This window comes from Atractosteus spatula, chromosome 20 (genome assembly GCF_055471065.1).
Source record: "Atractosteus spatula isolate fAtrSpa1 chromosome 20, fAtrSpa1.hap1, whole genome shotgun sequence".
In the NCBI taxonomy this organism is placed as follows: Eukaryota; Metazoa; Chordata; class Actinopteri; order Semionotiformes; family Lepisosteidae; genus Atractosteus; species Atractosteus spatula.
This window is the reverse complement of record NC_142725.1, coordinates 12,627,199-12,642,651: the sequence shown is the minus strand read 5'-3', so window position 1 is coordinate 12,642,651 and position 15,453 is coordinate 12,627,199. Positions and strand designations below refer to the sequence as shown.

General features: G+C 43.9%; 1 protein-coding gene across 7 annotated transcripts in view; it reads right to left on the bottom strand.

The window, feature by feature from the left end:
• The window catches only part of ubr4 (ubiquitin protein ligase E3 component n-recognin 4), a 70,276-nt gene that overhangs the window by 2,120 nt on the left and 52,703 nt on the right, over positions 1-15,453 (bottom strand). For all 7 annotated transcript variants that reach the window (XM_088937917.1, XM_088937919.1, XM_088937918.1 and 4 more), the window contains 20 exons: positions 15,106-15,247; positions 14,509-14,590; positions 13,589-13,762; positions 13,190-13,311; positions 12,651-12,848; positions 12,110-12,190; positions 11,746-11,833; positions 11,169-11,296; positions 10,580-10,687; positions 9,936-10,055; positions 9,302-9,492; positions 8,903-9,076; positions 8,608-8,707; positions 7,968-8,186; positions 7,441-7,554; positions 7,167-7,309; positions 6,591-6,716; positions 5,962-6,156; positions 5,144-5,368; positions 1,009-1,099 (listed from right to left, as the gene is read on the bottom strand). In XM_088937917.1, the coding sequence (XP_088794043.1) occupies positions 1,009-1,099; positions 5,144-5,368; positions 5,962-6,156; positions 6,591-6,716; positions 7,167-7,309; positions 7,441-7,554; positions 7,968-8,186; positions 8,608-8,707; positions 8,903-9,076; positions 9,302-9,492; positions 9,936-10,055; positions 10,580-10,687; positions 11,169-11,296; positions 11,746-11,833; positions 12,110-12,190; positions 12,651-12,848; positions 13,190-13,311; positions 13,589-13,762; positions 14,509-14,590; positions 15,106-15,247 (2,821 nt within the window). The remainder of the gene's footprint in view (positions 1-1,008; positions 1,100-5,143; positions 5,369-5,961; positions 6,157-6,590; positions 6,717-7,166; positions 7,310-7,440; positions 7,555-7,967; positions 8,187-8,607; positions 8,708-8,902; positions 9,077-9,301; positions 9,493-9,935; positions 10,056-10,579; positions 10,688-11,168; positions 11,297-11,745; positions 11,834-12,109; positions 12,191-12,650; positions 12,849-13,189; positions 13,312-13,588; positions 13,763-14,508; positions 14,591-15,105; positions 15,248-15,453) is intronic.

Genomic DNA, 15,453 nt, shown 5'->3' with positions numbered 1-15,453 from the left:
GTCTGGAGAATCCCTCTTCAGGTGCAGTGTCAGACCAAGGAGGAAACTAAACTCCAGTTGGGGGAAAACGGATTATGAAGCAGTTCTGTGCATTAACTGCTCTGTTATGGAATGGACACAGAAACACTAACATATCCTTTCAGCTGTCACCATACGTGTTTAAATTGTGTCACAAAACAAGGTGTGATGCCTGCTGCTTGTGACAGTCTGTAAAAAAAAACTTAAAAACGCTTAAAATGTTTTCTGAAAAAACAACTGCTCAGCATGAAAGCTGCTTAAGATACCTAAAAACAAAACAATGAACCCTACTTGACAGTAAAACTCCTAATGGCAAATCCCCTATTAAAAGATGTAGCTGCAAAGTCAAACCTTTGACACTGAATTATCAGTGAATCTCTGAGCTGTTTGGGCACGTTTGTTTGAGAAGAGCGCTCTTGATTACTGCAGTGAAAAAGCTTTGTTCGAATAGTTAAGACTAGAGATGGGATATTGTCAAATATAAGCCTTCACCGGAATCACTGCTATCACATAATAAAACCGTCATTTTTCAGTACCATGTGATAGACCTATATAATTTAAACAAAGAAATGGAAAGGGATAAACCGCTTAAAAAGATTGTTTACACAGTTCCAATCTCATTTCCAAGTTCTTTTTATTCCTGGAAGCTTAACTGTACATATTTTTTAAAAAAAGATTTTGACCAAAGCTGGGAGTTGAAAGACATTCCTCAGCATTACTTCATACACAAGGACAGACAATTGCAGGGAAACGCATGTCAATCAAAAGAGGTCGACTGCCTTTGGCAGCAGATCGTCATGACAACAAAGAGGAATTACAGCTTCCACTTTCATCGTAAACAATTCTGTCGCTAGGTCACTGCTGACCGTCTCTTTCTTGTGCTAAAGTTAACTCATAAACAGCAGATCACATCGGACACTAGGCATTATGAGAGAACCAGTAGGGCAATTTCTTCGCCCACAGGGTTTCTATGAAAAGGTCCCTTCTTACCTTAAACATATCGTAAATGAGATCCACCAGGCCCCAGAAGAGAAGAGGAGAGCGGTACACTGCGTACTCCTTCACAGCTTTGTCTGTCAGTCTGAAAGACATCACAGCGCGTGGCTCAGTCAAACACCTGGCGCAAAAACCCACTATCCGTTCACCACACCACAACCTCACTCAGTCTTTAGTTCCAGCTACAGCTTTCTAGAAAACTCTTCCACAGGAAATTTAAAAAAATGTCCTCAGTGCGAGGCCACAGTCTTAGACTGAAGTTTCAAAGTCTGATGGCTGTTCGTAGACTTTACACAAAACCCCGTTATATCAGCATTCTCTCATTTCAGCATTTAAAATTGGCATGGAGAACATCGAGAAGTAAAAGGTTTAAACAACAATTCTTCAATAATGTCAGCATATTCAATGCTGGCCAAAAGATCAGTTTCTTAACCGGTTTCTATAGATGTCACAAGTCAGTGACTGATGCACCATATGTGTTACTCATCATACAGTAATACAACCTGAGACAGAATACTAAACTCACTCTTTTCAGTTTAGCTGGGATTGACCTCTTAGCTCTTCAATGCACTCTGTTGATTATCTATAACAGGTCAACAACAATGCAAGACATCTATCTCAAAAGTAGTTGGCTGTTGTCTACTGTAAATACAGGACACACCTGTGCCTGAGGTGAGGTCCTAACATTATGTAACTTTTACTGAATACAAGGAAAGGGCTTAAGGTGGAATGTTGGACTTGATACAAAATTCTTGTTTTATTGCAGCGTGTAATTATCTTAATTATTTTTGTAACTGTATCATAAGTGGCACGTTGTACCTGCTTTGTGGGTGGGTACCAGTTTCACTTCAGTACGTGAATCAAGGTTTACAGCGCCATGATTCTGTCTGCAGTGTACAACGTGAAGTCCCTGTTTAAGTCCCCACGCACAAGAAATACCCACTGAATCCGGATGAGCACTAACATCAGGGTATGATCAGGGTTTTCTTCAGAAACAAACATGTTAAAAATTCTGGCTTTATCAAAGAAGGGCTGGATCTTGTATTGACTCTGTCACAGAGGCATTGTTCCAGTTCGTTAACAATCGTACCCCTGACCTGTCAGTTAAATATGTATCCCCACTGCAGGACATGTATTTAAGCAATGAAGAAAAGACAGGAGGTTTATAAAGCAAGCTATCATATGCAAAAATGTGTACAGTCAATGCTGTGCACTGAGGAACAAACAATTTTAGTATGCATACAAATGACACCGAAGGACAACAGTTAATGGACAACAGTACACTCAGGACATTCTAACAGTGTAAAATCTCTAGTACCCCTGTGTACTGTTCCATTTGTGTGCGTACCAGATTTCACTGCTTCACAGTGCAAGGTTTATGATATATTTTCAAATATATTATCAGCCAACCTGTAACCTGTTAATTTTGCTGCATATCTGACATTATCAATGGCTGTAAAAAAAGGCTCCCTAAATCCAGACAATTTCATGCCAAGACATCTGAAATATACACCTCAAAATGAAATCCCTCTGCAGTAACAGGCAAAGGTTATGACCTCCAGATTTATTTAGGACCTATAGATGATAAGATAACCACTGCTTTCCTACTGCCTTACCCCTCAGATTTGTCAGGGGAGGAAGAAAGCTCTCTGCTTTCATTAATGTCAATGCCTCATTTATTATTCAAGAATAATGTAGTCTCTAGCTGGTGAAGCTATGACAAAGCTGCAGCCTGTCCTTAGGCACTTAAAACTATTACTTCTTCCACACAAGGCTGGCCAAAAGCAAGCAGCAAAAATGCCCCTTCTGTAAGTCTTCTTTGCATCTTCTAGCTCTTTAAACCAGAAATCTGAGAGGCTCTTGAGATCCACAGGCTTTCTTGTTTGAGGGCTATTAGTGGATGTGTTTTAGTTATGTGATGGTAAACCTATTTGGCGAACTGTCACAAGGAAAAACCTGAATGGACTGTAGGAAAGAGTATTTACTGTCTGGAAAGCAATAGAGAAGAGGGTCATTACAGACATATAAACTACTGCAGTTAATTTCTGACCATGCCAGGCTGGGTCTGCATTGCCAGAGAAATCTACAGGAGGAAAAAAACTGAATCCCCTAGAAAGGTTCACCCGTTAAGCACATTAATCTCATGTTCTTGTCCATTTTAACAGCAATGACAAAGTAGAGATCCATTAAAAACAATACAACAAAGAGAAATCAGGCAGCTGCTGTGCACAGGTTATAGATTAGTTTAGTCCTTCATTAATGGAAACCTAAAAGCTTTATTGATTAAAAAAAACGTTGGTGGAGTTGGTTTCTTGGAATGATCTTAAGCAAAACATTTAACACAGATCAAGATCACAAGACAATAGTAGCAGGTAGGGTACAGTTCAGTCCATCAAATCTTTCATTGATCTTACAAAAATTGCTGAGTTCAGTTCAGATTGTGAAAAGCGCAGGCTGCAGAACTGAAGAGCTTGCAATGTATCAACTTTGATATCTCCACAAAAATCCTAACCAAGAAAAACAGCTGGTACTTTGATGTCACCGATCCACCAACTGCTCTTCAAAGCAGTCTAATCAGAGTAAGGAAAAACAAACCGTCACAAAAGAAAGTCATATGGGGACATGCTGTTGCTTCCACAGGGGAAAAAAAAGCTATTATAACAACTACCCAGCAGGTGAAACGATCATATTTCCAATGAACGTTTTAATTGTGGTTTCGCCCTTTTTCAGCCAAGCAGCTGGAGTCTCACGTGAACAGGAGACTTTTGACACATGTTTAACAGCCACCTTGCAATCTCCGCAGATGAATGGAAGTTGCAAGTTAAACAACAGATATTGGAACAATGTATCTTTTCAGAAATAAACAATTTAAGAAGGGAAACCACAGTCTTTGATTTTAACAGGTACTAAATTGAAAACAGAATATTCAAGCTTTGTGGTCCACCAGGGTGTACTACACAATGGACCTCTGCAATTTTTTAATGCAAGCAAGTTCTGGAGATCACCAATTAATAAACTTGATTTAGAAAAATTACTCGTTTACAGTGCACCACTCTGATTTCTGTTTGCAATGCAGCTAAATATTTGTATTTTATACCTTAACATACTTGCATATGTTGCTTTTTCTGCCATGGCTTAAAAAAAGAATATTCCTTCAAGTTAAATACTTCCACGATTAATTGCTGTGAGTAACAGAGTAGAACCTTTAGATTTCATGAAATGATAGGGTCTTGGATAAGCCAGTTGCTTGAGAAGGAAACTTGTCTCAGAAATGTTTAACAATCAGACACTAGGACCAAGACAGAAGAGGCCATAGAGAGTGCACTGCAAAATGTCTGGATAACGATTTATCCTGCAGGGTGGTTCATGTACAGAAGATGATGATTTACTGACTTGAAGTAATAGCTTGTTTACAGGAGGATATAGAAGGAAGCCATGTTTTTAGAATAGCCTATTAATCTTTTGACAAAAAGCTAAAGGCAGATAGCACTAAAAATGACATTTAATCATTCCTCTTTAAATACAAACTGACAAATTGTATAATTAAAGTGATAAAATGCAAATGATTCTCTTACATGTGCACTTGAATGGGTTTAAACAGACAGCTAATAATCTATAGCACAAAAATTAGTTAAAAAGGTATACATCTTAAAAAAGCACATAGAGAACAATAAAAGCAGTTTCCTACTTTTCGATTAGATGACATTTCCTGAAAGCATATTACAACATGTCATCCTCCTGAGCTTATTTCAGAGCAACCCAGCCCCTCTAGTCTCGCAGATGGCAGAGCCAGCAGTGCAGTCTTCCAGATGTGACTGGGAGATGGCACATCATGCTGTTTGCTCTGCCACTGGGGTCACACCTGCCCCTGGGCAAATGACCACTAGAGCAGCTGAGGAAGCCTGTCATGCATGTTGGGAGGTGGGAGTAAACCCATGTAACTTCCCCAGAGAGGGCAGCCCTGAGCCCGCCATCTCACCCAGCGGAGTTCCGACCGCACCACACAAGAGGAGGTGACGTGTCGTCCTGCAGTATTATACAGGAGCAGCACTGAGGCGCTGCCCCTGTCACAGTACACACCACGCTCGTCTTTTTCTTCCCATGTTCCAAAGCAAAGGAAGGGACTTACTTGGTGGCGCCCCCCGGAGAGACCTTGCGGGCGTGCGCGGTGACGAGCAGGCGGCGCAGCACCTCCACGCGGCTGGCCCTCCAGCGCTCGGGCGGCAGGATGTGCAGCGCCAGGACGGTGTAGTAGTGCGGCCCGTCCACCTCGTACGCGCTCTCCACCCACTTCTCCCGCGGCTGCTCCAGGAAGCTCTGCAGGTTCTTCTCCTCCCGCGACGTGGCTCGCGTCCTGCCACAGCAACACGGCCATCAGACACCCCTTTTCCACGGGCATACCCCAATAGCAGGGGGGTCCCTGGGGCAGGGCCAGTTCCGCTCCCGGTTATCAATGACAGACTAGAACCACCCTTCAAACTAGTTCTCATCTCCAATTCCATGAAGCTTGTTTGACATTGCAATGTTTATCAAGCTCAGTTCCCCAAAGCAATTCTGATCAGGGGTTCTCCTAAAGGATCTGGGTTTAAATGCTTGTCCAAACTAAACCTTGTGGGTCAGGAGTTAATCTGGGACCAGCAGTGGACAGCTCCAATCTTCAAGCACCGGAGCCCTGTGGGCTTAATAGGTACATTTTAATTCGTACCCGATTAAGACCAAAAGCAAAGTTAACTCAATTTAATAATCAAGACCAAGTGTGGAATGAAATTCAGCAGACCTTTCAGCCCTTGAGGATTAGAGGTGTGTGTGTCCCTGCCCTCAACAAGAGAAAAATTAACACACAAAAACCAAGACCGAAGCTCACTGCGGAGCCTCGAGATCCCGCAGACAGCATGGCCAGACTGGCTCACGCCTTGCGTCTTTCACAGCGACAGGCCGGGCACGTACGTGTTGAGCACGTAGAGCACGGTGTGGATGATGTAGGGGATGAGGTGGATGTTGCTCTCCCGGCCGCCCCCGCCCGTGTCCACGCTGAAGGACTGCTCCATGGCGAAGCGCAGGAACAGGAGCTTGGTGTCGTGGATGTTGAGCTGGTAGGTGGGCTCTCGCTGCCCGGTGCACTCCTGCAGGTAGGTGTTGTGCCTGTGGGCAGACAGGGAGGGCAGAGAAATACTCGGGGTATGAGCACTGGCAACATCTGCTTTTTGTCAAGAAAACTCCAGGACAAGAGCTCACTATTCTGTGGAGAAAGTAGTTCTACTGTCATCTGAAGCTGAAAGTTTAAACAGCCTGGAATACAGGCCTCGACAACACGACTCTGTAAATGTTAAACTTTCTAGTTTTGTTTTCTGGTTCTGGCACAGTTTGCAGACCCCAGCTTGTATTAGCACTGAGAGAACACCTTGCTCATCTTAACATTTTTAAAAAATGCACTTAAAAGTCATTTAGTAAGACTCAAGTAATCTCAATCAGCCTTGATAACTCAGTTACTATTCTCCAAAATTTTTAAGGGTTTAAAACCGTTTTCGACGGTTGTCGTGCAGGACTGAGGAGTGGCGAGACTGAGCTCAGCTGACCTTGCCAGGCAGGTGGCGAAGGCGGACTCGGGCACATGAGGCCCCCACACTGGCAACAGGCCATTGCATTTGGTGTTGGCGTTCTGCAGGGCGGCGCTCTCCCATTCCTCACGCCCACGAGCCAGCCTGCAAAACAAGAGGGAGAGGCTCAATTCCGAGATCAAATCTAGCTTCTCAATGGAAAAGAACAAGCACAGCAAGAGAAACATGACCTGCAATTACACTGATTTACATTATTAATGTACAAAGAATGCCTAACAAAATCATGCTTGATGAGAATCATACTCGAAAGACCAAAGTCATCATTGAGCATTAGGAGATTAAAGAATTCAGTCACTGGCAGCCTCCAGAAAAACATCAAATCCCTGAGAATTTGTGCTACGACTAGGAAATGTCAATCTCAACCACTATAACGTGAATAAGACAGAGGGGAGAAAAGCACTTCTTCAGTGTTTTAGTTACAGAAATCTAAACTAGTACGTTTTTGTGACAGATGATGGTTTTGCTCCAGACAGAAAATGGACAGCCGTTCAGTTGAAGGGCTGGAGCAGAGGACTTGGCGACGTTTCCCAGTACCTGACAGCAGCTAAGTGGCAGTCGTAGTGGACGATGTTAAAGTGCGAGACAGTGCTGTAGCCCTGCTGCTTGCGGGGCTTGTTCTCAAACTCCTCCAGCGACAAGCGCTTAGTGAAGGTGTAAATACCCAGGACCTTCGTGGGCTGTGGAGAGAAAGAAATGACGGCATCAGCAGCTAAACTTGGGGAAATGGCATATGCCACGCACCACAACTGGAAACATTCCAAATAAAAACGAAACCGTTTCCCCTCTTCTTCCTGCACGGAAGCCACACCTGGAACTTGTAGCCTTCCCTGCAGATGCAGCATGTCAACCCCGGCTCTTCGATCAGCTCCTCCATCTGCTTCAGTAAGGAAGTCTTCGTCACAACCTGGCCCTTCTCATTGGTCTGAAACACAAGGGCACACACTCTTCGGTGGTCTTACTACAAGCAGATCATGCCTAGGGGATGTTACACTCAAAATAAATTCCCAATGGTCAAGAATCAGGTTATGCTGAAATTTTACAAAGAAAATCGGACATGTAATCCAGAAGAGAAAGATCTAAGTCCTAAAAGTAGTTTAAACACTGAATATGCCTGTCCAATCAAGCCCACGTGTGGTGTAATGAATACCATAATTGTATAACAATTAACTGCTAATCAAACAATGAACTTTCCCCAAATCCTGCAGAGGATAGAACTGGAAGATTGTGCATATCACCCTCCTTGCTCAATACCATTACACAACTCCATCTAGCTGTTCAATAAAACCCAGGAGGCTAGAAGCCATTATCTCTCGCGCCACTGGAAAGGGCACGCACCGTCATTCCCAGAGTGCCCAGGGCTTTCTGCCTCATGGCCATGGCCATCCTCTTCTTCTCGGCCCGCGTCTCCCGGCGCGCCGCGTCGATCTTCAGGTTGACGTCGGCGTGCTCCCGCAGGGCCTCCAGCAGGTTCTCGGCCAGCGTGCCGATGCCCTCGTCACTCGACACCTGCTCCAGCTTGTGCAGGTTGCTGATGGAGTCCGTCCCGATTAACACCTGAGCAGAAACGACCACGGTGAGGAAACGAGATAAGAGACCACCATTACATGGCAACACCCTGGTTCTCATAGCTCTCGGAGATTTAGGAATCTTTAAGATGCATCAACTTCACATTTGAAAACATCCATTCCCAGAATGATCAAAAGCATACTTATAGCAAGATGCTTTTAAAGGAAACTGATAATTCATGCCTGTTCTCTCCATGAGAGTTCTCTCAAATTCTTTACTGCTGAAATGAGAAATTATCAACAGCTTTCACTTATGTTGCTGTGCAGAATGAGCTAAATCAGGAGTAGCCAGGCTGATCATTCAGCTGGAGGTTCACAACCCTGCATGTCCTTTAAGCCTTATTTCAGCAGTAGGAAAAATACGCTGGAGCTTCAGTGTGGCTCCTCTGGCCCTGCCCACAGTGCTGTACCTGAGTTGGGGGGTGCTGGGTGGCCAGTCCGCGGAGCAGCCTCAGGATGAAAGGCAGCGCTGGACGGGAGAGGAACTTCTTCCACACATCAGCATCAAGACTGAAACAAGACAAGGATTTCAGGGCAGGACTCCAGAAGGTCATCCTTTTTTATTTTCACATCTGAATAGAGTGACTGGCTCCTAACTAAAGGCAAAATGCAGATCAGAAAAGGAACCAAGTCTTGCTAAGGATGACTTGTTGCAAGTTACAAACATGCTTGTTGGATTCATTAAAGCATTTTCCTGATGCATACTTTTTGGCGCTGGGGATATGCTTCTTCATGTAGTCCAGTGCATTCTGAGTGATTCCCTTCTGAAGGATCAGGTCCTTCAGCTGGTGGCCATTGCTGTTGTTTTTGATTCCAGCTGCAATCTTACAGAAGCAGTCAATGAAGACCTTGTCGTCCGCGCTGTGCTCCTCATCATACCTGAAGAAAGCACAATCGCAAGGCGCTTAAAAAACAGTGATGATTACAAGACACACCTGGGACAGGCTTAGTGGTAATCAATCATGCAGGATCAGTGGGAACTCTTGCCCCTGTGGTATGTTTAGAACAACAAGCAGCTTAAAATTGTTTCGCCTATGAACACTATACATGACTTAAAAAGCACTTTGACTTGGAAGCCTTGATGGCTGAAAGCAGGCTCTTTACTTGTCAAAGTTGCAGCAGGGCTTGAAACGTTCCACCAGGATGTGCATCTTTTCCAGTTCTCCAAAGGACAGGTATGGGATGATCCTGAGCAGGCCCTGCAGCACACTGGGATTGGAACGCACAAAGGGAGTGTTGATCTGGTCCAGCAGCATGACCAGTTGGTCTTTGTCTCCTGTCAACAGTAGGTTACCCTGCCAGAGAAGGAAAAAAAGTATGAATATTAGGTGTAAGGCCATTTTTATACATCAGCTTGTGAGTTTTACTATATGAAGCCTTGATCTTTTAAATATTTTGTTTTGCAGCCAACATCTGGATTGTTGTATCACAAACATGTGCCCCCGTGATAGTTCTGCTTGCAACTATTCCTCAGAAGCCTGCATTTCAACATTATAAACCTGCTCTTAAAATACTGATAATGGACAATATGACGGACATCAAATAAGGCAAGGTGAGAAGTGCTCCATTCAAAAAAGCAAAAAGTATGTGCAAAAGAAAAAAAATGAAAGGCAGTTACTCATCTCATTTCCCAGCACAGTACTAGTGTATTCACGTCAATCATCTGTAGAATGAGATCTGGGTACCTGTCCCAAGGCCTGTAGATGGAACATATGAGGAAGAGGAAAAACAACCTCACCTTGTCTTCAGACACTGTTTCAGCGTTGGCTTCGTCCAGGATGATCTCCATTATGCTGAGGACCTGCTCTGCAATGGAGGCTCCTCCACTGTCTTTACTCTCCTGCTCGGCCACCAGAGCCTGCAACAATTATACACATCAGCACAAGCATCTACAGATTTTTCAGAAAACTAAAAAAATCTAAATCAAAAATAAGTTCATAAAATGGAATTAACCTCCCGAAGTACACTACAAAAAAATAGTGTAGTACTTTTACTTCTTTAGTACACATTATGTTCAGTTCACACATACTTACCTGCATGCCATTTATATAACCCCTACATATAAACCACGGCAATCACAAGGAAGCACTGCAGCACAGATCCTAGTGCATCAGCACAAAAATTAGATAAGATGCCCTAAGCAACCATTTTCAATTGTTACAATATGGTTAGATTGCTTCCACAAGCCATCCGGAGTATTCAGTGCAAAGCACTACTGCATTCTCCCTTGCATGTGTAATATAGTTTCAGCAATAACTTAAGCTTTATGGTGGTTGGACAAGCAGTAGCACACTCAACCAGTGCCTCTGCAGTATGTTGTGCAGTGGGCAGGTTGTTACCAAACTGGAGCAGTAGGAGCAGAGTGGAGAGTGTCAGTCTCACCAGGTTCAGTGTACCCAGCATGACGTTCAGAGTGTTCATCTCTGGCTTGACCAGCTGCTGTCGGTTGATCTTCACTTTCACACAGTAACTGAACAGCTTCAGCAAGACCTGCGGGGGGAGAGAGCTTAGAGCATATTCCTGGGGTGTAGCCTTTCAGAAAGATGCACCTGCTTTCTTAAAATGAGGCATCAAACAAAAAATTGCTGAAAACTGATAGTTATATTAAAATCTTTTTCTAAATTCCTTTTTACTGCAGATCACTTTGGTTTGGGCAATGCCATGATGAGTCACCAGTGTTATACTTGCTACTAGAGATGACAAACTTCCATGCGGCTATGGGAATGACTGTACATTTTTAAATTTCATCTTCTACATGAAGATAAAGTGCAACCACCAGTCACCATAGAATTACCATTTATTTAAACGTAATTACAATAATATTGGAAATGGGCAAGTATGATCAATTTTAAAAAAAATCTACAGAGTTAAGCATTAGGGCTTAAGGAACCAGTACATAGTGCACTGAATCTGATTCCTAACAATGACATTGGAATGGGGGTGATTTCCCATCTACAGCACACACACTCACGGTGAGCAGGTGTCTCCCTTGTTTGAAATCCTTGATCCCTGCCAGTCTGTTGAGCATGCACTCCAGACCTCCACACTGCGCCATCACTCCTGCCATCTTATACACTTCCTCCTCATCCTCCTCTTCATCTGCAAAGCAGCAACAGGACACAGCAGTTAGTGCACTCAGGTCACAGGGTCTAGCATCACAGCTACAGACAACACCGTCACAAAATAAATTAGAATTGAAAGGAGAAACACATTTAATAAGACGGAAGTAAGCTCTATAAACTCACCATTCTAGAACCTTAGTATTAATGACTTAAATCCCTTAACATCTACAAGGCATTCAAATACAAATCATATTCATGGAATAGCTGCTTGACATGAATCATGATTATCTTTAACATATGCTATTGTAAAAATTAATATTAATGCTAAAGCTGTCAAACCAATTCTAGCATTAAAATGATTTTTTACATGGAAAGCATGACTCAGGCACAGGAGCCAGGGATGAGATAGGCAAAGGAAATGCCGAGAAGTTTTGTTGAATGAGTGTACAGAATGCTGTGTAATGTATTCTCTCATAACTCCAGTACCTGTAGTGGAGTCCAGTGACTCTATAAACTCCTCTGTGGCATCCCCAAGCAGCCCCCTCATACGATAGATGATTCGCATTGGCTCTCCCTGTAGACGCAAAGTGAACTGCAGTCAAAGAGAGACTAAAGCAAACTACAAGGACATCAGTGGATGAGACACCTGCTAAAGATTTTTTTTTTACTACACACATATATGCAATTACATTCTGGATATGACTAGTTTTTTTAATAGAGGGTACACTCCTGTAATGCTGAATGCATGCGTTATTTCATTGTATGCATTTTATCAGGGTCTGATACAGCAACCTATTTAAAAACAGACACCCGAGAAAATGAGGCAAAACCCATAAGTCTTGGCACTTACCTCATTAGTAGGGCACCAGACCTTCTTATAAACTTCAGCAACCGAGAGGTCCAAACTAATGATTTTATTATTCACCAACAGCTAGGACAAGAAATAAAAAATATTTTAGACTAGCTGCATGCTTTGTAAAACTTATTTCTATACTAAGGGGGGAGGGTGATCAATATTTTTCCAATGTGTAGGCTAAGCCTAAAACTCATTTTCAAAGCACTAAAATAAACAGGAATAACACTTCATTCCAGCACTTAAAATGTTACTAGCACTGCATTTCAGTTAAAACAGGACAGCCATCTAAATAACATGCAAAAGGGTTCTAATTACTAGTGGCATGGTGCTGTCACAAATGTTTTGGAAAGATTTGGTTTCTTGAGGTGCACTAGCTGGATATTATTCTTTCATTAAAATGATTGCTTCTTTACTAACAACAAGAGGGAGGTTTGCAATAGGTGCAAAAGCACAGAATAAAGTTTCTGCAGATTTCTGAAACAGCGTAGACTGTGCCAGAGTGGACACCGTGTGGCAGGACGGTGTCTGACGGTACCTCCATGCCACTGTCGTCCTCCAGCAGTGCCACCAGGTCGCAGTCCTGGCAGATCTTGTTCTTGATGTCCCTCATGAGCGGCCCGATGCCAGGCTCATTGCTGCTGTAGGGGTTCCCTGGCATGCGGCCCTGCAGGAAGTCCTCCTGCTGCGGGTCCTTCTCTAGCGTCACGAAGAACTCGGTCACTTCGTTCTCCTCCTGGGGAGAGAGGGTGACACGATGAGGGGAACAGCCGCCAGTTCAGGTCAAGTCTCAGTTCAGCTAGCTCTTGGCTATGGAGGAGCAAAACAAATCACAGCTCTTTAGGCTCCCGCTCAAGCCAGGAATGACACACCTCAGACAGTGGCAGACTATTCTGGAACACGAGCTGACAGTGCTGATCACAGAAGGTACACATTGATCACCAATTCGACGGCGCAAGGAAGCCCGACATGAACAAAAGCAGAGGAAAAAGCTCTGACAAGAACTCAAACTGATTTTCCCCTGGTTTTATCTCTCATGGATGCGGAAAGGTCTATCCAGAAAGAAAAGCCACTCACAGGGTAGATGATACTGCAGAGCCTCTCGAAGATGAACACTGGGGTCCTGTAATCGTCCAGACTGTAGCGCTTGGCGGTTTCAATGCACACAGCCATGAAGGCCTTGGTTTCTGATTCCGTTCCTAAAGAAAGAAAAATGTTTATTTTCACCTGAATCTTCAGCACTGGAGTTTAAATACCAATTTGTTTTGAGGCATCTGGATGCAGCGGCTCATTTCTTGCACACCATATTGAGTGATGGGATGGAACACTGGAAACCCAGAACAGGGCGATTCAAATACTGTTGAAATGTTCACTATAAAAGAGAAACTGCAGAAGGTGCTTTGGCAGGTCTGTTCTTCAGCAGTCAGAATTGTGGGCAGAGGGCGTTGGGCGGATGTGCCAGCGGCAGGTGGTCACCTGTGGTCATGTCCTCCAGCATCTCCAGCAGCATGTCCTGGGTCTCGTCTATCAGCTTGGTCCTCTGCACCACCAGCTTCCTCAGGCACAGGTAGCCGTTCAGCACCGTGCCCACCAGCCGGCTCTTGAAGTGCCGCTTGATGGACTCCACCTCCACGAAGGAGGACAGCAGGCCTGCCAGAAAGGAAAAGGCACCTCCATCACCTTCCGCTGGTCCACGCTCCTACCCGTTTGTACTCTACGGATTTTGCTCTTTACAGCGGAGACGTATTTTTAAATGGGTATTTTTGAGCACTCTCAAATACTCCCCTCCCCAGTCATCTTCCTAGCGAATAAAGATAAGATCTTATCCTAAAGATAAGATCACTTTATTAGCCATATACAATTTCTTGTATTAGGAATTTGTCTTTTCACAGACCCCAACTTGCTCTCCATGGGACACACAGACAGGGAGAGAAGCTTGGGGTCAGAGCGCAGTGTCAGCCATTTATATGGTACCCCTGGAGCAGCTGGGGTTAAGGGCCTTGCTCAGGGGCCCAATAGAGTAGGATTCCTATGCCGGCTACAGAATTTGAACCGGCAACCCTCCAGCCACAGGCGCAGATCCTTAGCCACAGTGCCACCAGTCCGCCCACTGACTGAATAACACTGTCATTCAAGATACATTCACTTATACTGTGATGCATTACATGATAGTGATATGTATTCCAGGAGCAACACTTTTAATAGTTCTTCTCACAAGAAATGACTGGCATTTTCTACGGCTCAAAAAGAGGATAATGTTCTCAACTAGGAATAGTATTAGCTTGTGGTATAGGCATATACTCAGTGTTGTGTTTAACTTGTTAGAACATGGTAAGGAGTATGTCATGCCCTGCTGCACCAGTGAATGAGGAGATCCTGTCCTCTGCGTGCCTCACCTGTCAGACTCTTGAGGGCATAGCCTTGCTGCAGGTCAGTGCTGAGAGTGGCCTCCTCCAGGGCCAGAAGATGGGCAATTTCCTGGGAGAGAAACAAATCCACTACATTACCAGGCTCAAGGACCTCCCACCTTCCCTCAACATTTCTGCCCCGTCAAAGGAGATTTCCTCGGAAAGACAGATAATTCTGCACATTTTAATACAGGCAGTTATTCTGAACATGTGTGGCAAGCCCACGTATATATCAATAAACGAAGAACTCTGCAATGTATACTCATTTTAAATGAGATCACCTAAAATTATAAGCCAAATTATATCAAAATTTTCACTCACAACTAAGCATGCTATAGTCTTAAACTACATGTCATTCATTCTACTCAAACTCACAACCTTGTAATGTTTCAGAATCTAGGAAGTGCTTGTAACAGTTAGCTTTCATTTTTGGTGTGAATCAGCTCCTTGAAACTTGAAACTGAAATCTCCTTCCAGGCCTTTTTAGAAAATGTATCCTCACTGGACAAATTCTTGACGGGAAGGAATGAAATGATTAGCAAGCACCTTAACAACCCTGACAGCATTTAACAGGCACTGAAATACCTTGGTAATGAGGTTGCCAATGTATGGCAAGACTCCCCGAGCTGCCAGATACACCTTCCAGTGGGCTGGCTTAATGAGCTTCTGGTAAAGAGCCAAGTACTCGGCTGCGCACTCCCCTGCGATACTGAGCTCGTCCAGGTAGCTGGAAGAAGAGCAAAAAACAAGCTTAAAAAAATGTCAACCTGAATTCCGACAGTCCACGCCTTTAGGTTTTGAAGTCTTCCATGACACTTCACAACGAAAACAGATCTGCAAAGATCTCCGCTAAGAGGGAGAGATCTGCAAAACACCACTGAAGTCTGATGGACAAACAGTTGTGCACTAGCGCATCTGCTTCCACTTGGTCAC